The following is a 25,915-nucleotide window of genomic DNA, read 5'->3' as shown; positions in this document are numbered from 1 at the left end:
TAACCACAACTCTACTCAAAATAAATTCACATTGAATTGATAAAAATATTTTCAAGCAGTAGCCTAAGCGTTTAAAAATTATCTGCTCTACATTATATTTGTAAATTAAACAGCGAGCCACCTTTCTTGGATGAAAAAATGTAGAATAACATTCTTCTCGAATAAAGCCTTATATTAATATAAATCTGTGCTTCGTTTTGCGTTACCATACCAAGTTAGCTCCTCCCCCCCCCCCCCCCCCACAAATGGCTTTGCTTCGCCTTTTTTTGTAACTTTATGTTAATTTACAGCCCACAATTTATATTTTCTAATAATAAAGTAAACAAAAAAAATCTTGATCTTTTTATTACTGAATCTAGTTTACCAAACGTAACAGATCTAATTAAAAAAATTAACTACGCCTTTAGCTTATAGATCTAGATCTACCAAGAACTTGATGGGCATTATCATAAAATGACGTATCAAGATTTTGTGTACTCCGTAACTGCGGTGACAATCGCGCGTTTCCGCTTCCTACCTCCCTAACCCTGTGTTTCTCATTGGCTACCGACTTTTGCCGAATCGATATTTTCTTGTACTGTAGACCTTAATATTGAGCGGTGTTAATTGTTATGCTTTTACAACTCCTGATCTTTTATTTTTATATTCAAGTACTTAAAAGCGAGCATAAAATGAATTTAAATAATTATTTATCTTTGAACTAGTTAAATTACGAAATACACATTTTTTAATAATCATTGCTGCATTTAAAAACATCTTGATTTATGAACAACCACGGAGGTCAATTTCCCAGTAAATTAAATATTTTTAAAATAAAATAAGTGAGGGATCCACTGGTACTCAATTAATTACAGCTATTAAAATATTTTACTGAGAATATACAATTATACCAAGAATAATTTGGCGTTCTAAATAGGTGCACGCTAAAATAATCAAACTAGAACATTTTACTTTGACGTGTTTACTGTATCTATCCGCATCACAGCCGAGAACGGAACTGCTTATTCGGCCATTGGATACAGTTCTGAATGGCAAACAAAACTCAGAATTTTTTTGTTTTACTGTGTAGTTTTCTGTATGTGGAAACCTATGAACCTAAACATTTTTAAGTTGTAATAAATAGCTTCGTCTCTCGGCAATGTCCTAGCTAAGTATAGAAGGAGAGCTTTATTACTGTAGTGTTGAATCAACCAACTGTTCTGCTCATGAATGAAATGTGAAAAAACCCGTTGGCTTAGGACTTTCGAAGGCAGAGACATCAGGCTTCGCTTCGTGTTGGACCATATTGTACTATGAGTGGTCGACCTAGGACAACATCATTTGCTGAAGGTGGAAAATCGGGCCAAAGCGCACCTTTTGGAGGGATGAGAACCACCAGTAAGTGCTGACTTTTTATGTCAGCCATGCTGTGTTGAGACAATCAAAATGGCGGTCAATCTGTAGCGAATCTCATTAATAGTTCGCGGTGTTTTCGCGAATTTAACTAAAGAATCTAGTAATTTAAGCAACCATTCTACACATCTTCCTTTTCCTCATTCAATACCCTTCCTTCTTATCATTTTACACAATCTCTCATACTTTTTAAGCCCGCATCATAATTATTGTCTCAATCATTCAATTTGCAACACTCCCTGACTGGTTGCACTGGGTCAACAAAATTCCCAAATTTAACAAAAAGAATAGATTTTTAGAGTCTAGTAGGGCCTAATCTGGATATCTAAATATTTTAGGCATCTAGATCTAGTTTCAATATAGACTATAGAGATCTAGAATTCTAGATCTACTTGTATGTTAAACTTACATATAAACATGATTAGGCCAAATTAAAATCTGAAGCAATAGACCTACACTACACACACACAGCAATAGACCTACACTACACACTACTTCTACTACTACTACAACACAGTAGTGTACTAAAAAGCTTCAGGCTGAGCCAGTGTAGTGTAGTGTAAGTTCAAGCCAGTTGAAGGCTAAGGTAGATCTGGCAAAAACAGATTTCTAGATTTAGTTTAGTTAGGCCTAACATTTTTAAATTAAATTAACCAAATAGCGGTCACGTGGTTTAAAGTTTAAACAAAAAATTTGGTTGTCATTGAGAAGCCGTGTACTATAAAAAAAGTGCCTGCAATATTTGATTTATTTTTTCATAGACTGATAACCCTAATAGTTCTACAACCACCAATTAGGGCCCATATTTTTGTACTCTCCAGGCTGATATTTTAAAAGTTCTATTAATTTTGATAACACCCACTTTTAAATTTAGCCTTCATTCTCCAAAGCAAATTTTAAAATGCTTTTCAGGCATATTTAGCCCTACCACCTATAGCATGTTCTTATAACGTGAAAACCCGCCATTTTGCTCATGGTAAACATTTTTAAAAGTCATTCTAAGATAGTCTTTGGAATTAAGCCGAAAAATCGTCGGAAGTCATGCATCCGGTCTGTACGCCTTATTGTAGTTCGCAACCAGCCATGCCTCCGGGGTAGTGAGCAATACTACTTAATAGTTTTTCTCACTAAATCTAGAATTTACGCAATTATCAATTTAAACATGACCACTGAATAATAGACATCCATATTTAATCCATTAGGCACTAACTTTGGAGTTTTTAGTTCGTTTTAAACTAAATTACTTAATTAAATATTTATTGTCAATCACTGCCATGTCCAACACATCTCTCCATGACAACTCTTCTTAAGCTTGAAGCTAAAGAAAACCACAAATCAAGTTAGACTTTTTAAGTGGCCATGCACAAGAGTTCCTCACTAGTGATCACCAAATAGTGGTCACGTGGTTTTTTTTTTTAAAAAAAATTTGGTTGTCATTTTTTCGGCTGGTCTCATAAAAAAACGGTTGACGATATTTTCGATTTTTAAAAATGAGTTCCATACTAGTGATCACCAAATAGCAGCTGCGTGTTTCTAAAAGTATAGGCCTAATTGGTTGTCATTTTGGCGCCGGTTTTAATTTGATTTCTTTTTTTGCTCATTTTTGTACCTGCTGCATTTATATTTTAAAAGTTCTATTTGTTTTAATGAAACAAACTTTTAAATTAACTTAATTTTCCAAAGCAAATTTTAGAATGTTTTTCTGGCATTTATAGCCCTGCAACATTTAGTTTGTTTTAATAACGTGAAAAACTCACCATTTGCCCATGATAAACATTTTTAAAAGTAATTCTAAGAAGCTCACTAGAACTAAGAAGGAAAATTGTTGGAAGTCATGCATCTGGTGTGGCACCATATTGTTAGCAATGGCCCACTCCCCCCTGGTTTGTGATAAATATATAAATGCTAAGCATTAGTCCGTTCAATTAAATCTTAAATGTTTTCCAGTTGAGCCTTTTGCATTACAAAGAATATCCATTAGATTTTATAAGTATTCACTTATGGCTGAAGACAATCATCAAGAAAACCACAGCAACATACAAACCAATAAATGAACTCCTTTCATTTTATCCATTTCATAGTTAAGTATGCATTATTAAAAAGTTAATAGGAAGAACCAAATACTTCTTATTTTGCTCATTAAAAAATATTGGCCTATTGGATAAAGAGTAAAGATAGTAAAATTGGCTTAAAAATAGGCTATTTAAAATGTTGGCTATAATAAAAAAAATCTGTGTTAAATTTCTAAGTCGTATAACCATATATTACTTTTATTAGGCCTAATTAAAGCTAATTCTTAAAAACCGTTCTGGCATAGAACATGAGCATCCCCTTCTTTAGAGCCTCAAGTTAATATGTGACCAATCTAGACTTGCAACGTTTTCAATCATCCCAGTGAAAATCCTGTAATAATTTTTACTATGAAAGGAAAACAACTAATGCCACTGTTAGGGGTCAGAGGTCAATCTAGCTATTATTTTGTGGACTTTTAATGAGACTTTAAATTCTCCATTTTATGCCAAAAAAAATTGTGACTTGAAATTACTTAAGAAATAGGTGTTTAGGTTTTTAGTGAAAATTTCAAGGCAGTCTTGGCATATTTATACCATAGTAGACGTCAAAAGAATTTTTAAGATCCATCTCGATGCATGAGTGTTAACTATGAAAAATTCTAAAATTGAATGTAGCTAGGCCAATGTCGCTGCCGAGAAAATCGGACAAATCGGCTTTTCCCTACCCCCTGCATGTTTAACTCTGTTTTTTGCATGCTTTTATTGTGTTTATGTTAACATGTTATACATCATTCTGTTCGTAATTGAACAACCTTTTTAACTGTATAAGTTTGATTTCTTTATTATTTCAGACGTTGAAGAAATCGCCGATTTAATCGCATTTTTTACCCCCCGCGGCGACGTGCCGATTAGGGGGGAGGCTTTTTCACCTTTTTAAAAGAGGGGTGTTACTTAGAGTCTATAGACTCTTTGAGTTTTCGTACTACAACAGTGAAACTTGGTAGAAGAATAGATTAAATGTTCACGTATAACGCTCAAGGTTCTTGGGGAAAATATGTTAAATACTTTTGGAGATATCGAACGGCAAAGTTGAACTAAGTTATTTGGGCTATTAATGAACCGATTTTTAATTTGAACCTTGAGCTGTATTCCTGAAATCTCGACGTTTATTAATATGTATGATATGTACTATAATGCCCTAAGATAGAGACGTCTATAGACTTTGAAGTGGACCGAAAATCAAAACATGACGCGCCGACCGCTGTCCGGCTGAACCGCTCGGTTGTGCTTCGAATCGCTGTGTTTTAAATATGACGCGCTACAATTTTTTTATAGACGTATCGAGTTTACGTACTACAACAATCAAATTTGGCAGACGAACAGATTAAATGTAGACGTACAACGCTCAAGGTTCGTTGTCAAAATAAGTTAAATACTTCGGGAGATATCGGACCGCAAAGTTGAACAAAGTTTCCCGGTCTATTATTTGACCTATTTTACATTTGAACCTTGAGCTGTATTCCTGAAATCCCGCCGATTATTTTAATGTATGACATGTATTATAACACCTCATAGTAAAGCCGTCCATACATTTTAAAACTGTACGAAAATAAAAATTAACCCGTCGGCCGCCGTCCGACTGAATCGTGATCTACACATCGTGTAGCACAGCCGAGTGTGTGGTCACGTGACGCTAGGCGGTTGATCCGATTGGATGAGACTATAAACAATTTCTAAAGATAGATACGTGTGTTCCCGTATTTGACTCGTCGGGTATTGCTATTTTATATTTAAGTAGACAGGCATGTTTCATAACTTTGTTTTAAACCACTGAAACGGCAAAAAAAAAAAAGTCGTAATAGTATTTACTAATCGTCAAAATTAATCTTCTTTAGAAATTAATCCGGATAGCTGCGACCCGACCAAACAATGCTGACGTGATTCGCGTAACGTTTCATTATTGTGTACATTACTTTTTCGTAAAAATGGCTTTAAAAAATAAATTAACTTTTACCCCGGGCTCTTTTTTTTTCGGTTGACTAAAAATTTTTAAAACCCTTAACAACAAGGAGGTTACTAGCTTGCCAAATCGACCAAAATGGGATGGGGTGGGTATGGGGAGTCACTGACCATCCTACACGGTATGTAACTATTGTAACACCGTATGTAACATCCATAGCCTCACCCCGCCCCCACTACTCCGTGACGCGACAAGCCGAGGTTCGGCGCCTTTGATGTTGTATAACACCCATACGGTACCCGAGCGGCTCGCGGTGGTTTCATACCCCACCTCCCTCCCCCTTCACTTTGTGGAGTTGATGTTACTAACCCTCGGGCATAGATCAAGAAATCTTGCCAGACTTTTGTCTCTGAAATTATGTAATATTCGTCTGACACGTTCATCGGGTTGGCCGACTAGCCTATCTTGCCTCGTGTTTACGTAATACGGCAATAAAATTCGTAGGTCAGAAAACCTGGTTAACCACGTCTGATTGAACTAAATCTAGGCAAATGCTGATGGTGATAAACGCCTCCGTGTTTAGCCAGACACGGGAAACTTTAAAAAATGCCTAGCATCTGCTACACACAGTCAAGCACTCAAACACGTGCTTTTTCCCCCAATGTAATAGGCCTATGGTAGGCCTACAAAATACACAAGCTTACTACTAGCAAAAACATGGAGCATATATAAATCTATGTTGTAGATCTATAACTTACACGACCTTGTACAAGCTAAAAAAACAATTTTCCTCCAATGTTTATGTTATTAAAATTGTAAAAATGAGCAATTTTTTTGTGTTTAAAAATATTACAAAATTATCATAAAGCACACTGATTCTGATAAGACACATTTGTAACTAGACTAATTCTATAGAAGAAAGTTGTATCAATGAATGGTATGACATTTAAAGTAACAAGAAATATAAATATAATGAAATGCCTATATTTTTGGAATAGAGTAGGCCTGTAGGATTGCACATAGATTACATAACATATTTTAAGAAGTTACATCATCACAAATATACTATTGTTATAGCATCCTTCTCTTTGTATTAAAACTGTATTAGTTATCTTTTCTTTAAGTAGGCTATTCACTTAAGTTAACTGACAATGAGCAAAAGAGATTTTAAAATAAATACATGGTAAATTATGAGCAAAAGGTGCGAATTACATAACCTGACCTTTATAGTTTTGTAATAATGTTCCACCATTTTAAATATCACCATTAGCTTCAGCATATACAAATGTCATATTATGGTTTAAAACAGTGTTTAATTTAAAGAATGACTTCTTATCACACGGATTATCAGATGTTGTAAAAAAAATTGAAGGGGGGTATTACATAATCCATGAAATAAGTCTGTTATGTAATCAAAAGACACTTTTTAAAATAGCATCATTGGATTCGGCATACAAAAATCTACAAAATATCATAAAATGATATCAATTGATGAAGTCTGCTTGCTTTAATACCACTTTTAGTGAAAAACTCTTTAAAATTTGGTCCATACCCTCCCAGTATTTTTCCTCTTTCAGGGTCTACCCCGGTTGTCTGAAAAAACTGCTGTTTTTTAATGACTAAAAAATTCATAACTTTTTTGTTTATGGTCAGATTTTGAAAATTCAAACTGATCTGTAATCAGATTGACAGCCCCTATCCAAATATGTAACTATTATATTGTTTTACTGAAATTAAATTTTTGCATTGGCCTAGCTATTGAATGTGTTAGTTAAGCTTAGGTGAAAATAAGTTTGAAAATTTAACAGAAAAGGTGCTGGTTGATTAATTTTTTTAAGACTTTGTAAAGTGCTAAATTAAATAGGCGAAATAATGCAGGAATAAATAAAACAGTAATGCTTTCATACATTAATAAAATCTATAACCTGTACCAAACACCCATTTATAGTAATTAAAATGTGGAAACCACAATGCATTTTATTGAAATAACAACACACTGTATTCTATTATACTTACATCTGGCTATAATAATTTTAGGACCTTATCAACCCATTAGGTCAATTCAAAACAAATTGTTTTTTTTATTAGAGATTCATTCATAATTAGTATTGCCAATTATAATGCAAAGCAAAGCTCTCAGTTTTTGTGTTTAGTTTAGCCTAGTTTAGGATTGAGAATTTTTAAGGGAGGATTTTAAATCTAATGGGTGTAGATTATCCAAAATTACCTGTCTTTTATTTAGAAAATGATTGATGTGGACCCTCTTAATTTTACTTCCCCTTTTTTATATACCTTATCATTTCTGTTGTTAATGCGAAAATACTAGAACGCACTTGTTGACTTGTTTACTAATAGTGTTTATTAGCAGGTCAAATCAGCCGTCCTAGTAAATTGATACTCCTTAAATTTTTCCTGGAGTTATGCTTTTTTAAATGGAATCGTGTATAATAACCAAAAGTGTAAGTATAACTTTTGTATTAGGAAATATAAATTTTAATTTGAGGTTTGTGGATTATTATTCCTATTTTAGCCTTCTTATATACATCAAATCCACATGTTAATCTCTACCATTGCTAGATGTGGATTGCTCTAAATTATTGTTTTCTTTTGTGTAAAACACATTTTAAGTCAAGAAATTGAATAAGACATTTGTATTGCAGGTTGATAGCAAAGTTTCTTCAGTGTTGGCTGTTTGAATAATGCTTTAAAAAGGTCAATGAATTAAGTTCATTTGCTCATTGTGGTGTATCCAGAGTGAACATAAGCTGATGAAAACCTCACTCTTTTGAGTTCATCTACACTACAGCTACTTCATACTGGATTGATAGTGTGTGCTAAATTATAATGAATATGTAGCCACTTGTGGAGAAAATATGATTTTTTGTTTGTTTATAAAGTAAAGCTAACAAGAATTTGATTTGACAAAAATTTCTTGGCTTCTCTTGGCACTAAAGTCTGCTTATGCTGCAGCTAGTCATGCTTGTCATCTTATAATGGATACGAAGCCGGCAAACCTCCCAGAACTGTGTAGACTTTTGGGATCATATACAAATGAGGAATTAAGTGAAAGTACCATCAAGGTGATTGGTCCTTTTGAGAACTTGCTAAGTATGGACATGTGGCACGATCAAATAGCATATCAAAGACAATCATGCAGGGCACTGTGCAATGGGTTAGAAGTTGAGGCAAATATGTAAACGGCTGGAGGATATAAAAGAAATTAACTGGGCTATCTGATGCAGAATTATCATAAGCATCAAAACACCAGGAAGGATGGCAAAACTCTTATGAAAAAGTGGTGCAACAACAACCCTCCTGGATTATAGGAAAGATAGAATTACTTTTTTAAACAATTTTACAATAAACATTTACATATTAACATTTTTTTTACTGTTCTTATTTTATCCCAAAACTTCCTTCATACACATAAATTCAAGTTGTATCCCTGCTATGATTAGGCTATAACATTTTTTGAAAGCAAAATTACTATTTTTGAAATCCATCTTAGCATGTTAAAAAAAATATTTCAAGCTGTAAGCATGCTCCTGGCACTAAACCGTTCTTTTTTGAGACCACTTAAATACATAGGTGAGAGTGGCTGCAAGAAAGGTCACGGCAGATTTTACAATACACACATTATTTTTTAAAACAAATCTCAATGGTACCATAAACTTTTCTTTATATCAAAACTATTTTCAAGTGTTTTTTTTTTTTTTTTTTTTTTTTGCAAAATACACAATTCTCAATTCTAAACTGATAGGAGAGTTTCAATCAATTACTTGAGCAATATTAACAAAACCCTGTCCCCAAAATTTAAGTCTAGGTGAACACTCATTATTTCTTTCTTTGGTTGTTGACCTCTTTTGTGGTCAACTTTTTTTTTTTAAATTCTTTAAAATTCTGGAGGAAGAAAATTTAGGATTGCTTTTATTTTTAGGCCTGAATTATTCAGTTAAATCATAAATCTTGATGTCCTTTAAGCTGCTTACTATACTTCCTAAGGGTCACCTTACTAGATTAGGGAATTAACTTACTTTTATTAAAATTATAACTCAAGCAATACACCTGTCCTTTACACACCTTATCAATCACTGGGGAGAAAGTGCAGCTTTGGTAACAAATCCTGATATAAAATGTCAATTAATTATCTTAATTCAGAATATCACCGCTTGGATTGTCTCAAATGAGGTTCTCATTTTTCAAATTTTTTTGTATCATTTTGTGTACCACATTTTAATTTATGCTTTCTTTGTTTGGCTGTTAGTTTTTGCTTTTTATTTGTAAAAAATTTCCCTTATTAATGTTTTAAACTTAATTAAAATGGAGGCAATTGGCCAAATCTATTTTTAATAACATACGTGTGTTGTGTATTGTTTTAGATCAGCTTTTTAAAATATTTATAACTCGTAAATACCATTTGACCCTGCTAATAACCAAATTTATGTATATAGATAGCATTACACATAGTAGTATTGTTGTCATTTATGTGTACCCCTTCCCTAAATAGCCCTAAATTGCTTCTTTTTTATTTAGATGATAACAATTTATATAATTTAACACACATTTAAAATTGCTGTGACAAGTAGCCAAGCCACCATAATAGATTTTATTTACTATCTGACCAAAGAAATCTATCTTGATTTAGTTGCCATGACTTTAAATAGTACACTAATAAGAAGAAATTCTGTAAAATTAATCTTGCTTTCTGGCCTAATTGAGTGACAACTTATTAATTATATCCTAGAATTATTATTACTTGAGTAAAAACTTTAACATTGTATAAAATGTATTCCGCTGTAAGATCTACAGTGCTAACACTAACAAACGTATATATTTTTTACCGCAATATTATTTACCGTATAAAGTGCTCTCTTTTAATACCCTAATGCTAAAGTAAAGTCTTATAATTAGCATGGAGGCGTAGCTTAGTTTTTCATTACCACGTTTGTTTCTTGTACTTTTCATATTGTTTTTTCTTGACATCTTTTTTTGGATAATACATATATACTCAACCTTTTATTATCATTTTAAATTTAGTATCTATATCTTGATGAGCTAAATTGAATTATTAATGATATAATTTAAAATTAGTTCAAATGTGATAAGCTAAATATTTAATTTTTTTGAAAGCTTTTTAATAAGTTATGAGAGGAATACAGTATTAAATGTTAAGAAAAAAAAGTATCCTTTCAGAGAGAAATAAAGTTACATAAGGAGTGCAACTGATAGGCCAAACACTAAAATGGTTTTATATTTTAATAGGCAAAGATGGCGGTAAGGTCACTACAGTTCTGGCCACAGCAGGCCAAGGGTCTGATAGGCCCATGGAGGTCAGCTACACAGATGCCAAAGTTATTGGAAATGGTTCTTTTGGTGTGGTATATCAAGCAAAGTTGACTGAAACTGGTGAACTGGTAGCCATTAAGAAAGTTCTCCAAGACAAACGGTTTAAGGTATGAACAAATTCTTGAGAGTGCATTTGCCATGATTATGATAACACAACAAATGGATCAGGAAAAAATTAAAAGAAAGTTTATACACTATCAGTTACTGATTGATCTCTTTTTATTCCTCTTTCAGAATCGTGAGCTTCAAATTATGCGTAAATTGGAGCATCAAAATATAGTCAAGCTTAAGTATTTCTTTTATTCCTCTGGTGAAAAGGTAAATAATATTTAATATTAAGTTAATAGCTAATCATTTTTAAAATAATTTTGAGTAACACACTATTATTATGGTGGTTGCTATTAAAGTGTAAGCAGTTATAAAATGTTATTTGTTAATTAATTGAACTAATATAATTTGTATGAGGCATGGTGAAACGTAGTTAATAGTTAGCTATTACATTTTTTGCACTTGCAGTGTTAGTGATGTGTTTAGGCATCACTAACATTGAAAGAAATATGATTAGAAAGGATTAGACATAACTCTTGATATAAAAGCCAGCCATTTATTTGCAGAAAGATGAAGTATTTTTAAACTTAGTGTTAGAGTTTGTACCAGAGACTGTCTATCGTGTAGCGCGACATTACAGTAAATCCAAACAGACCATACCTATATTATATATAAAGGTAAGTTTTCTTCATCCCAGATACTTTACCAGCATTGATTACTGATTTGCTTGTGATTTTGATAATTAACTAATCTGTAATAATTGTAAAAGTATCAGTTTTTAATTCTTAGTTACCTAGTTTTATGTAGTTGGTTATATTAAAAAATAAGTTAACTTCTCCTATAAAGTTATTTTAAAATAAAAGTAAGTCTCTTAGTGAACTAAAACTTGATTTTAGGGATTAGAATTTAATAACAGTCGCAATGAAATAATTCTTATAGAACAAAACCATAAAGATATTTTAAAATTATACAAAGAAACATCTAGAGAAACTTCAATAAAAAGTATTTATTTGAATGGTTGTCTGCACAAAATACAATTGTGAATGTAAGCTGTGGTGCTGGGAGGTTGCTGGTAGAATTAAAACAGATTTGTTTCTATCCGGGGTATTGTTACCTTGTGCCTGACAAATTTTCCAGTGTAAATACACTTATAACAGACACTTGTAGCTTTAGCTACTTTTTTTTTGTTACTTGTGAATGAAGATGTTTTGTTCTCAAAGTGTACAAATAAGAATGTCTCATTATTTGATTGCCTATTTTCAGCTGTACATGTACCAACTGTTTCGGAGTCTAGCCTACATCCACTCCCAGGGTGTGTGTCATCGAGACATCAAGCCTCAAAATTTGCTGCTAGACCCTGAAACAGGGGTGCTCAAACTCTGTGATTTTGGAAGGTTAGTACTGTTGGCTATCTTTAAAAACTTGACACCAGGAAGGAGACCATACAATAGTAAAGGCATCTGAGTCAATCTACAAGGATTGATGAAATGTTTATATATATCATGGGGATGAAAGGTATTTTAGTTTTTTTTTTTTTTAATATTAATTTTATGTGAAAAAATATTGCAGGCTGGTGTTTACAATTTAGATAGATTGTTACTGGTTACACACAACTATATACATTGGGTGTCCATGTACAATGCTGGCTACACTTCAATATAGTTATTTGTGTTCATTGAATCTAGTCTGATAGTAAGTTATACATTATGTTACATACATATACTGAATTGAAAAGTGTTGCCAAGCTCATTGAAACTTGAACTCTACTTTTATCTGCCTCATTTGTCTTGGGTATGATTGAAAAAATATACTGAATAAATATACTGTAAATCTAGGTTAAAAATAAAGAACACAAGTTTTATACTTAGTCCAGTTTGACAGCTTAAATCTAAATGCAGGCCTTTTTTCTTCAAAATATTTTTAAGTTATTGTTGCTATAAGCTAAATCAAATGCAAACATTTTTTTACATCTTATATCAGTTCTAAATACTAAAAGAATAAACAGTGATAGTGTAATAAGTCATATTGAAACAGGAAAATGTTTTAAAAGTCAATACTTCAAACTTGTAACATTTTTTAAAAATATTGATTTTATACAAGTTTGCATTTTATTACTTATTGAAAATAAGTTTTATTTGCTTATGATATGCGATAATAAATGTGCCACCCTTCTAATATCGATACATGATTAGCTTAACAATAGCCTACAGATTGTTCTAATTTTTTTCTCTTTAGTTTAGCCATTTGGCTATATATATATATATATATATATATATATATATATATATATATATATATATATATATATATATATATATATATATATTAATCTTTTAATCAGAATTGTTTTTGTATCAATGCAAGTTTTATGTTGTCTTGTATATAATTTATGCTTTAATGTGTCAATTTTTTCTTAAAACTTCCACAGTGCAAAAGTATTAATAAGGGGGGAACCAAATGTGTCGTACATATGTTCACGTTACTACCGTGCTCCTGAGTTGATATTTGGCGCCACAGACTATACATGTCAAATTGGTTAGTATTTCTACATTTACTTTACTCTGAAAACATGTAGCTGTGGGAATTCCACTTTACTTAAATAAGTGATCATCTTGTTTGGTTAAAAAAATTACTTTTAATCTAATGTTAAACTTTGTAAATAAAAATCTAATTAGTAATTTATGTGTTTATTAATGAGTGACATACATGTATATCTGTTGGTTACAGATGTATGGTCAGCAGGATGTGTACTAGCTGAGTTATTGCTAGGCCAGCCCATCTTCCCAGGAGATAGTGGTGTGGACCAACTTGTAGAGATTATCAAAGTTCTCGGAACTCCAACCAGAGAACAGATCCGAGAGATGAACCCTAATTATTCTGAGTTCAAGTTCCCACAGATCAAAGCTCATCCTTGGTCGAAGGTATTTTTAAACTTGTTAAAAATTCTTTGCTGAACAGTTTTTTGTTTCAATTATATCCTACAAAAATGACTTCAATATTTAAAACCTTATTTCGCAAAGTTTTTTTTTACCTTAACTTACAACTACTTAATGCTTGTTGTTTTCATCAGGTGTTCCGTCCTCGAACACCATCTGAAGCCATTGTACTTGTTAGCCGTCTGTTGGAGTATACACCTTCTGGACGCATTACTCCATTGGAGGCTTGTTCCCATAATTTTTTTGATGAGTTGCGTGATCCATCAACACGCTTACCTAATGGACGAGAGCTACCTCTGCTGTTCAATTTTACTTCTACTGGTTAGTTCAGATACCATTATTACATCTTAGCATAAGTGAGCCTGGAAGTTCTGATGTCCCTTTTATTGCAATTTCAATAGATCATTTGGAGGTTAACTCTTTAAGACCAGAATTATTTTCACATTCCATCAGAATTATTTTTCCCTCAGCAAATGAAATTTTTTTTACCTTTTTTTTAAAACCAACACCTTGATTGAAATACATCATAATTAAGTGATTTAATGTAGATAACCTCAACAGAGAATTCTTCTGCTAAACAAAAAAAAATAGCGTCTCATTCTGTTAATGTATTGAAGATAGATTTCTTAATTTTAAACAATGAAACAAATGAGTCGCTTTTTACGGAAAAATATATTCATTTGGGAAAATAATAACACTTTTAAAATTATTTTTATTCCAATTCCATTTTTCTATTAATGTTACAATATACAGTAATATAAAGGTATTAAGTGGTCCTCTACTAATGTTAGAACAAAACTTTTTCCTCAATCTCGGTTAAGTGAAATAACAATGCATTTTTTAAATTTTAAATACGTATAAAATTTTTTTACAAATGTTTAATACTTTTAAAATGCTATGATTTAATTCAGCTTCATTGTTGGAAGTACTTTCTATTCTGATATTTGTACCTTATTTAAATTATAACCAAACATGATTCATAATCATAAAAATGAGCATTAATATTGCATAATACTTTGTTCCCTACAAGTAAGCTAATAATATAACTAGTAAATTGTAGGGAGAAATACTAAACACCAATAAAATAAATTAAAACACTGCCAAAACACAGGAAAGCAGCTAGAAATAGTGAAGGTCCATTTTAATGCTTTCCTTAGAGTTTTTGTATGGAAATATAGTCCTATTTAACTCTATTTTGTCAAGCTTCATCTAAATCTACTAACACACTTGACTATTTTATTGTTATTTGGCTTTGAAAATAGTTAAACCTGATCAAGTTGTGACTTCTTGACATTTGATCTGTTTCCATCTTGTTAGAGTTTTGTTATTTCCCTCCACAGAACTAGCCATAGCCCCAGGTCTCAATGCCACTCTAATCCCACCACATGCCAGAAACTCTACTGCAGAAGCACCATCTGCTTCTGGAGCCACTCAGGCTAATAACTCGGCAGGAACTCCAAACAACAACAATGCTCTGGACAGTAATAATGGCGCTCCAGGTGTCTCCACAAGTGGGGACACAGCATGAGGACTTAACATGGTCTTTTTATCATGATTCACTTTTTTCTTTGACAAACAGTAGTAATAATTTTCAAAAAGTGCAAGTCTCTCCTTCAAGTGGATACTGGACTGAAAAATGAAGATGAGACATAATTTGATGGTGGAGAAGTGTATACATTAAAGATTGCTTGTCTTGTTAATCATGGTGGCCTCCACCATTGTCAGACGTGTTGCATGAATGTGATAAATGAGATGTTTTTATTTTATGCTGCAACAACTCAGGTTGGCTATATCTGGGGGTGACCTAAACTAGCTTGGTCATTAGTTTATTGTATCTTAAGAAAAAGTCATGTGACTAAATACCATGGAACCAAAGGGAGCTGTAGCACTAGGGAACTTTCTGTGGCTGTCATAGTATGAACTCTCTAGGACTTGTTTGATGAGACCTTTCTGTGGCTGTCATAGTATGAACTCTCTAGGACTAGTTTGATGGGACCTTTCTGTGGCTGTCATAGTATGAACTCTCTAGGACTAGTTTGATGGGACTTTGGGCCACAGCATCACGCAGTCTACAAATCTTTTTCTTCTTGTCATGCCTGGCATCTGATTGACATTTCCTTGACACGTTTCTTTGTTGTGGCTGATGCTGTGACCAAGCTATTGAGAATGGAGCTGAATGGTGTGTTGCTGCTGTCTGTGGCCTCAAGTCATCCGTGTGTTGGTCAATATTTCAACTGTTCTCCATGTTTTTTTTTTCAATTGAAAATAACAATGCATCGACCAATTCTCTATTCTACTTGATAGTGTGCATGAAGCCCATGTATGATTCTTCCTATAAAATTGCTGATTATTATTGTCTAGTACAGTTCACATAACTTTTAAAATATTTTTTAAAAATTATTCTTTAAAAAATTATATAGCATGCATATGCCAAAAAGTCATTTCTGTTACTCATTACCCTAGGTATGTTTAAAACTGAAATTTTTAAAAAAATTTCTAAATCCTAGCAACCAAGTCATGTATTGTAGATGAGCTGTGTACAACCTCCAACAGGCTTGACAGCTTGAAACAGCTCTAGCAAGATTAGAGTACGGTTGTAGACAGATAGCTTAGAAGTAAGGGGAGAACTGATCAATGTTTCATTTGTTTTTAGAGGCATTGAATGCAGTGTGTGCCATAAATAAGTTATCTGCTCCATCATTACCATTGGGGTACATCCCACAAGACAATGTGAAGCATAATATTTGTTTAACTAGAGATGAACTGTTAGGCCCAGGTACTTAGTGTCTCTTCATGCTTAGTGGTTGGCAGTGGTCACAGTGTGATGTCTAGTGGCTGGTTGGTCACTGTTGTCTAGTGGTTAGTTAGCTCACTAGGTCCAGTTGTGGGGATAAGTCTCTGATATTTATTGTCTAGTTTGGTCCTATTTGGGGGTGCTCCAATTCTGACAGAAGGAACAGTTTTCTTCAAGTCAACAAATGAAAATGGTGTTTGTGGAATTCCTAAAGCATTGTACTATATAAATTATTCTAGGTAAGAGAGACAACCCATTACATTTTATCACTCTTGGGTTGCTAAAGATGGTGTTCCCTGTATATTGTATTGATTTTCCATATTTTCATTCTTAAAAAAAAAGTTTAAGAAAGTGAGTGAGTTTTCTTCAGCTTATTGTGTTTTATTGTCTCCAACATATTTTAGAAATTGTATTGTGAGGTTGAGTATTTCCCGCAGTTGATTGTTGAAATGACTTCAACTAGGGGAAGTGATTGTTTGCTTGCTGAAGGCATTATCATCCAGTGTGTGTGTGTGTGAGGATGTGTGTAGCTGTGGTGCTCTAGTCCCAGCTGTTGATCAGCACAATGTCTTGCTTCCATGAACTAGTGATCTAAGCAGGTGCTGGTGCAATTGTTTTGTCTGAACTTGTATATTTGTAGATACTTGTGTGTGGGAAGGTTTTCAAAGCCATTTGGTGTGCAGTTCTAGCAGTTAAAAATGAGATGAAGCCATTCACTTTAGGCCACAATTTATTTCTTTACAAAAAATAGCTGACATTCAGTAGAAACCAAGTTTTGAGTAATTGTGTTTTAAGTTATTGCAGTCTTTTGATGTCAAGCTAATTATTGAAATGAAGTGTACATAAATGTTTGAGTGATGAGTAATGAACATGCTAGCTGTACCATCTTGTAGAAGTGCTGATAGCCACTCAAGTGTTTGTATAAGACATACACTACAGTAGGGTATTTGTTGTGGTGCACTAAGCCAACACTGGCTGGTGCAGTATCCCATGTGGCTCAGCTCTGAATTAGGCTGGCTGAGTTTTGTCTTGCTAGGGCAGATGGCTGTGTTTGTATAGAGTGCTGAACAGTTACATGGATGGCTTGCTTTATCTGTTGCTGAGAGTGGCCTGTATGTCAGTCACTGTAGTATAGTTATCTCATTATTTATCATTAACACTTGAATGTTTCTATATGTGTGTTGTCCACATTACTCCCCTATATGGAATCTTTTTTTTTTCCCCTGATCATTTCAATTAAAAAAAGTTATTCAGGAGGTGACAAACACTCCACCAGATGGAAACTGTCTAGACAGCCTTGCTGTTGTCTGTATGATGCCATTACCTGTCTGACATCCTATTCTTTAATACTGAGGCAGGGCTAAACACAAAGCTTGACTATCTGAATAAAGACATTTTGTGAATGGTTTGATTAGACCAGTGTTAGAATGCTTGCTTGATGGATTGTACAGTGTGAGGGAGTGAAGAAACATTAGATGGTGGTTAACTCTTACTGTCTCACTGAGTGTCACTGTTACAGAAGAGTTTTATTTATTATCAGGTTTATGAAATTACTAATTATTATTGAATGAAAATGCATATTTTAGACAAATTATTCATTGTTGGAAGCAAACAAGTAGTTTGAGCACTTAGATGATGATTTTAAGAAATGATTTTAAACATTGTTTTTAAATAGTCTGTGTTAAAAAAAAAAATATCCTTTTGTTTTTACTATTATTTTCTTGGTTGTTTCTTGAGGTTGAGTGGGTGTGTGTAGCAATGTGTGCCCTGTAATCCATTGGTTGTTTCCCCTTGTCTCTCTCTCTGTTGTAATCATGTTGTTCCATAATACCATGTAGTCTGTGTGCCGTGGTACAGCTGACTGTGGGAGAAAATGAGTTTTAAGGATGTGTAAATAAAGTGAAAACGATTTTGATTGATTTCTCTTTTTTATGGCCTTGATGTGGACTAGTCCATTGTAATGTATTTTGAGAATGCATTTTTTATATTGTGCTTATATTTGAGGGGATTCCCTATTTTATTTTTATATGCACTGGTGTCATGCACACACATATATACACATTAGGTAGTACATACATATACTTGTATATAAACAAACTTACACATGCATATGTATATGTATGTATGTTTAATTATATGTATATATATTTAAACATACATGGATATATATTTAAACATACATGGATATATATTTAAACATACATTGATATTTCAAATATGCAAACATAACCCAGGAGTGAATATAATTCTCCGCCTGATCGGAGTGCCCATCAGACCGTTAAGACATCCGGATCATCGCTCTACTGACCCATATCTGTACTGCATGAATAATTGTGTATACCGGTACCCACACAGGACAAGAGCTACCTTGAGATTTTTCTATAATACAAATCGTGCTTTCGTTAAATTGCTATACCTGCAAATAGTTGTCCATGACCTTGACTAGACCACCTGACGTTCAGTGACGTCAGGCTTACAAAACAAAACACTGCATCAATTAAAAGTTAGTCAACTGTAAAATGTAGCTAGTACATCCGAGCAACATAAGAATGGAGGGGGGGGGGGGGGTTGCCTGTTAACATCTCATTATTGTCATTGCTGGCGAAGTGGAAAGTTAAGGGTTAACTGCAGGGTTGATACGGTGTTTTCTGAACGAGTTGGACAATCCAACCGCGGCGGAGGGGCTTGTGCATTACATCGATGGTGAGTACTTAGTTTGCCATCGTGAATAGGGTATCATCTTGACAACTTGAGATACAGTGTAACAATACCTAACAATAGAAGTGGGAATCACAGAAGTGAATGTAAGTAAGCAACTGCTGGAAACAGAACATGGTTTAATGAAATATCTTTGTGGATAAGTAGGTCTGCCATTTTAAACATTTACTTACACATGCTCTCATAATTTACCACATGGGTGCAATAAGACAGAAAAAATAAAGAATTTTGCCATTGTCTTTAGTTTAAAACCCCACAGTTGGGCAGCGATCAAAACTGCCCCACTCACACAATTTAAGTTGCTTTTTACCGATCACATAAAGACATAACAGTATTCCATTTGCTGTTACGCAAAGGATAAAGACAGTAGTACAATCACCATTTTTCCTCACCTCGACTGAGTTCAGTAAAACAGATCAAATTCAAAGTAGGTTTTTTTTTCTTTCTGTTATTTCCTTCTGTTAGCGCCCATCGCCAAACGTATGGGAGAGATATGTATTAGTGTAAATGTTACTAGCGTTTTGAGTCATGATACCAAAGGTGGCGATATGGCATGTTAAGATAGATTCGTGTGATATCTATTACTAAAATTACACTGGATGTGCAACACTTGATCACTTGTGCAATATGCAGGATTAGCCTATACAGCGAAATACCAGATTATCTTAGGTCTATAGGAGCTTGTCACAACAGCAAACATTCAAGCATGCAGTTTTTTCCAGACTTTTTTCTCCGGGGTGGGGGGGGGGGGGGGCACTGTTAAAAGTATAAATTTTCTATATAAATGATATAAATTTCATTTCGATCGGGGGGGGGGGGGGTGTAAGCCCCCCCCCCCCCCCCGAAGAGATGCCTGGAAGAAAATCTGCAAGCATGACGGTTATATTTTTGCTACACGGCTCCATGCGACACATACAGACCAAAAAATTACCACTTACCCCATCTCTGTAAGCTACGTCACGCGGGGGAGATGAGATGAAACCAGGCGGAGAGATGGTCGGGATAAGTAGAAAATAAAGTTACCTAATGTTCACAAACGATTTCTTTACATCGAGTGGTAGGACAGTACACGTATTAGTGAATGTTGTTATTTTTTACAACCTGTTAACAATCTATGGATGAATATAGTTTGTTAAATCTTGTGGTTAAACATAGTTTGGTTAAATCTTGCGATGGTTATTATAGTTTGGTTAAATCTTGTGATGGTAAATCTAACATTGGTTAAATCTAAAGCTGTGTAGGGTTAATGCACGTAGGTACATTTGTTGGATCTTATTTTCTTAACTTTGAATTAAGATAATCAATTTTTTAATTGATATGCTTATAAGCACAGTCAACAAAGTAAGTGGCCTACTACAAGCTCCATACACTACATACTACATGCATTTGTATCATTAAATAAAACTAAAGTTTACTATATTACACTATATGTAGTTATATCATTAAACTAATGGTTACTGCATTATACTACTTGTAATTTAAACTGATGTTTACTGCATTATATTACATGTAACCATATCATTAAACTGATGTTTACTGCATGAAACTTAATGTAGTTTAAACTGATGTTTACTACATTAAACTACATATAATCATATCAACATTAAACCGTTTTACCATACAACAGTCTGCACCCTCATACAAAGACACGTCACACGGTGTATTTGAAACCATAGCCCCAACCCCCTCCCCCCCCCCCCCCCCCACCTTCCGTCCCTCAATCGCATTTCTCTACTAGTCAAATAAAAATCAACATCAGTCCTCAATACGCGACATAGATTTGTTAACAGAGATCAAGCCACTCCACTTGTAAAACTATATATTTTCTATATAAATTCCTTTTTCTTCTGTAGGGGGGGGGGGGGGTGTTGCCCCCGACACCTCCCGAGGGGATACCTCGTACATTACTAGTAAAGACTCACATTCCCTTTATTTTATTCAACAACAGCATTTTTTGGGGGGGGGGGGGGGGGGGAAGAAGAACGATATTTACTATCATTAGTTTGTTATCAACAGAGTTATAAAGTCTTTATCACATTCACATTTATAATTTATAAAAAAGGTAATTAATTAATATGATTTAAATTCTTTTCAAAATGTTTTTTTTTTTAAATTTATATGATAGAGTTGACCATTTGGTCAGTCGGTCAAGGTCATTGAGAAAACTCCACCTCTAGAGCTGCACCTAATCTTGACCGACATCTTGATGATGCTAGGAGCCAAACCTAACAGACAAGTGGTCATTTTTGTCTGCTGCTTCATGGTGAGCCTCAACGTCCATCACGTGATCTGCCTGAGTGTCCTAGCAGACGATCAAACACCTGGTCATCAGACGCTGAGTCATATAACTGACACCTGGCGTCAGTCAACACATGACTCCAACATTCAGTCAACACTTGACTCCAACATTCAGTCAACACATGACTCCAACATTCAGTCAACACATGACTCCAACATTCAGTCAACACATGACTCCAACATTCAGTCACCACATGACTCCAACATTCAGTCAACACATGACTCCAACATTCAGTCAACACATGACTCCAACATTCAGTCAACACATGACTTCAACATTCAGTCAACACATGACTTCAACATTCAGTCACCACTTGACTCCAACATTCTGTCAACACATGACTCCAACATTCAGTCACCTCATGACTCCAACATTCAGTCACCACATGACTCCAACATTCTGTCAACACTTGACTCCAACATTCAGTCACCGGATGTTATGGCAAGTCCTTCACCTTGTGATGTTTTTAAAGACAAGGACGAATTGATCGTTGACTGTCAAGGTCGTTCTTTAACGAATGTTAGCAGCTCATGGTTTCCAGAAAATACAACGTCTATTTTATTAGACAACAACATGCTGACCTCTGTTCCTGCAAACTTAAACCTTTTACACCGTCTAAGACGCCTTAGCTTATCTCACAACCAAATCAAAGAACTTGAGGCAAATACGTTTTGTGGGCTAGAACACTTGGAATTCTTAAATGTGGAATTCAATGGACTAGATCTAACCTTCATCCGCAACAAAACTTTTGCTGCTCTGAAAAACCTGACTGTGCTGTTCATGCGACAAGATGGAGTTTTCAGAGATTGGAGAAAGTTCCGGTACGATTTCCTTTCTGAGCTGGGTAATTTAGAATCTTTGACCATATCTTCTTATGGTGAAACTGTTCACTTTGATGTCACCTTCAGTAAACTGAAAAAGCTGAAGGAACTAGAAGTGGCAGGAGAGGCAATAAAAATAACAAACTCAAGTTTTGAAAATTTGAGTCAGCTAAGAGTTCTTTCCCTGATAGATATGAAATTTCTTCTCTATTTGAATTCTTCAGCTTTCCGGCCATTGGTCAACATTCAAAACCTGTCTCTAACCAACGTCCAGTCTCACCTACACCGCGTGTTTGATTCGTTTCAATGTTTTGTCAGCCGCAAGATGGCGTCCATACAACTGGTCAATGTCAGGTTGACCCACGGCGAGCAGTACTCAAGTCTGCTCAGCGGGAACGGCATCCTGACGCCCAACTCCACCAGATACCTTAGGCAGATTTGTGTCTCCCAGCTGGTGTTAAAAAACTGCGCTATATTTATCATAGAATCAAACGCTCTAGCAAGCCATGTATGGAGTCGGTGTCTGAAGAGCATAGACTTAACCGACAACCCAATCCTCGGCACCAAGATGGTCATGTTTCAGGTGTTGGGTATGAAGAGTCTGGAGACGATTTTATTTCGTAACGCTTTACCACCAAACTCTAAACCAGGTACTTTTGTAACTGGACTAAACAAAACATCGGATAACTGGAGCATACACACTGGATCTAACCCAACACACTGGAACATACAACCTGGATCTAATTCAACACACACTGATGAAGATGAACCAAACACAGTTGCCCGTAAAACAGGCAGTAACTCTTCAGACTTTCGCGTATCAAATCAAGATCCTGAGATTACAATCGTCAGCAGAAAAGAAATAGGAACTGCAAGTACAAACAGAAATGCTCAACTTAAAGAATCGACACGAAATAATTCATCTAATAAACAGTTCGTTCCCTATAAGTCAGAACGATTACTTCAAGAAAACGGAGAGATAATTTTATACGTTTCAAAATCAATCAAATACGTCGGACTTTCAAGAGTTTTTCCCCGTTTCACAATACAATGGAACGTTAGAGTTATCGGAGCTGAACGTGTTTTGTATCTAGACGTATCTGATGGAGGAGGGTCCAGGTTTAGCGCGTTAGTCAAAGGTTTGACGGGACTCAGGACATTCCTACTTTCTGGCAACGATCTATTTGAACTGAACCCACAATTTTTTGACACGATGCCTAGCTTGCAGGCTCTCGACTTATCGGGGTGTAATTTAAACAGAGAGCAAATGTCATCTTCCAGCGAGCGTCTGTTCCTAAACTTGCAACATCTTCAGCAGCTAGATCTATCACTTAATTCGTTAACCTCGTTAAGTTCTAGTACCTTCAGCTCTAATCCAAATCTCTTTGAGATTCGCCTGTCTGGGAACAGGTTTAGAGCGATTCCATTAGACTTGACATACACGTCACGTTTAAAATTGCTGGACGTGAGCTCCAATGCATTGATATCAATTTCAGCCAAAGATAGAAGGGAGTTGGACGCGTTGGCTGCTGGGAATGGTGGGTTGAAGCTGTTTCTGGAGGGAAATGTCTTGTCGTGTGGTTGCATGGACGTCCAGTTTCTACACTGGCTTCAGATGACCATGGTGGAACTAGACATGGCCAGGAACTACTCATGTATTGACAACGACGGAGTTTTAACAAACACGGCAGTTTTATCAGACCTAGAGGCTTACTGGCGTCAATGCTGGGGGAACATGTTCCTCTCTTATTCTCTCATTTTATTTTGTTTACTTATCATTGGAAATGTGTTGTGTTTTTTTGTTACCAAATATAAAACGTACATCATTTCTGGGCTGCTGAATTTGTTTAGTGAAACCTTTCTAAAGAAACCTTCCAACTACGAGATTGGTGTCTTCATTGGTTATGCTGATAGAGATTACCAGTTCGCTTGTCATGACCTCAGGCAGTTTATTGAGGACACATTGGGGTTAACGACCTTTATTCGTGACCGTGACCTTTTACCTTCAACTGACCTGGCGTCTGGGATTATCGATGCTATAAATAGAAGTTGGCGCGTGTTTCTGGTCGTGAACGAAACTTTTCTCGCGCAAGACGATTGGTTCCTTTACACATGCAGGTCAGCCATATCCAACCTGACGCCCGCTAATCCTAATCTCATTGTGATTATGGTTGACAGCCAGTTACGTCATCGTTTACCACGTGACATCCTTGGGGCGGTGTCTGAGGAAAACATCATCGTCATGAACGAGGGGAGGAGACTCAAGTATGACGTCACGGAGAAGCTGAGAACTCGATTACTAGCCTAAGCCTTTTAAAGACTAGTTCACTCAATACATAAAGGCTAGTTTAAATAAGATCCAAAGGCTAGTTCACATAAGACATAAAGGCTAGTTCATACAAGACTCAAAGGTTAGTTCACACAAGGTAAGACACGAAGGTTAATTTACAAAAGACACAAAGGCTAGACTTGCATAATAAGACAAAAAAACTGCAAAATCTCGATAGAAACTCAAAACTAAATTTTTTTTACAACTAAAGCTATGTTAACGCCAGTTTGTCAAATAAAAAATACACTAAAATGTTTCGAGTGAAGCCACAATAACTGGTAATTTCTATGAATAGCGCTGCCGTTTCAGTGAATAAATCTACTGTTTAAATTCGAAAAGTACATCACGATATCTATATTTAGCCACGTTTTATAGCAGAATAGGATGTAAATAAACCGGGAGTGATCTCCCCTAAACTTTCTCGAATATTCTTATATAAAATAACAGGGGATGGGAACTCGGGCTATAGACATGATTTTTAATCCATTTTAAATACTTCAAGTTTTAAAAATAGAATAAAATCTCGTAGACAAATTAATTGCACACCAAGTGAACGCCAAATAAAAAAGCGCATAATGGTGCGCAATATTATTAGTACTTTTAAAATTTACATTAGTTTTTTGAGAAATCGGAAGTAGCGTAAAGTACTACTTACAGTCAACGGAAATGACTCAAAATTTAATAGAAGGTAGAAAATTAGATCTTTTACTTACATATGAAATTTCATGTATCTATCTGAAATAGTACTCAAGTTATAGGCTTTTGAAAAATTCAAAGTAGGAAAAGTACCACTTCCGGTTATCGGAAATCGCTCAAAAGTTGATACGGATCTACGATTTTGATTAAATACTTATATATGAAATTTCATCAACTTAGCTGTAACGGTACTCAAGTTATCGTGTTTACACACGGACAGACAGACACACAGACACACAGACAGACACACAGACATACGGACAAGATTGCAAAATTATGTTTTTCCGTATCAGTGAGGTGTGAAACGTCGAGATTTGTAAAAATCTCGATTTTTTTTTTTTGCACGATTACAAGACTTTCTCTATACTTCGTATATACGAGAAAGTAAAAATAATCCTTAATAAGTTTTGTGCTAATAAAATTGATTACAAACTTTGTAAATGAAAATGTGCTGTTACTACTATTAAAACAATATTTCTCAGCGTTCTTGTAAGTTTAAAACAATATGTTTGTTGTCTCTTATTTTAAACGTAGCGTTTAATCTTTTTTTGCAATATTAATGTA

At 34.7% G+C, this 25,915-nt stretch overlaps 2 protein-coding genes across 4 annotated transcripts; both read left to right on the top strand.

Annotated features, from left to right (window-relative positions):
• Positions 1-988: 988 nt before the first annotated feature.
• LOC131944747 (glycogen synthase kinase-3 beta) lies at positions 989-15,640 on the top strand. 3 transcript variants are annotated; one of them, XM_059305572.1, is made up of 9 exons: positions 989-1,329; positions 10,627-10,817; positions 10,945-11,028; positions 11,307-11,435; positions 12,022-12,152; positions 13,187-13,293; positions 13,486-13,679; positions 13,829-14,015; positions 15,035-15,640. In XM_059305572.1, exons 1-9 carry the CDS (start codon positions 1,293-1,295, stop codon positions 15,220-15,222), a joined length of 1,248 nt encoding a protein of 415 aa, XP_059161555.1. In that variant the 5' UTR covers positions 989-1,292; the 3' UTR covers positions 15,223-15,640. The 3 variants fall into 3 exon arrangements, with proteins under 3 accessions (XP_059161555.1, XP_059161544.1, XP_059161536.1); XM_059305561.1 differs by having other exon boundaries at positions 989-1,377; positions 11,325-11,435; XM_059305553.1 differs by having other exon boundaries at positions 989-1,377.
• A 6,303-nt stretch (positions 15,641-21,943) lies between these two features.
• LOC131944647 (toll-like receptor 4) lies at positions 21,944-24,634 on the top strand. Its single transcript, XM_059305405.1, has one exon. It carries the CDS (start codon positions 21,944-21,946, stop codon positions 24,632-24,634), a length of 2,691 nt encoding a protein of 896 aa, XP_059161388.1.
• Positions 24,635-25,915: the final 1,281 nt, after the last annotated feature.

This window comes from Physella acuta, unplaced genomic scaffold (genome assembly GCF_028476545.2).
Source record: "Physella acuta isolate Inbredline_101_S28 unplaced genomic scaffold, ASM2847654v3 ptg000048l, whole genome shotgun sequence".
NCBI classification, from domain to species: domain Eukaryota; kingdom Metazoa; phylum Mollusca; class Gastropoda; family Physidae; genus Physella; species Physella acuta.
This window is presented reverse-complemented; position numbering and strand designations above follow the sequence as displayed.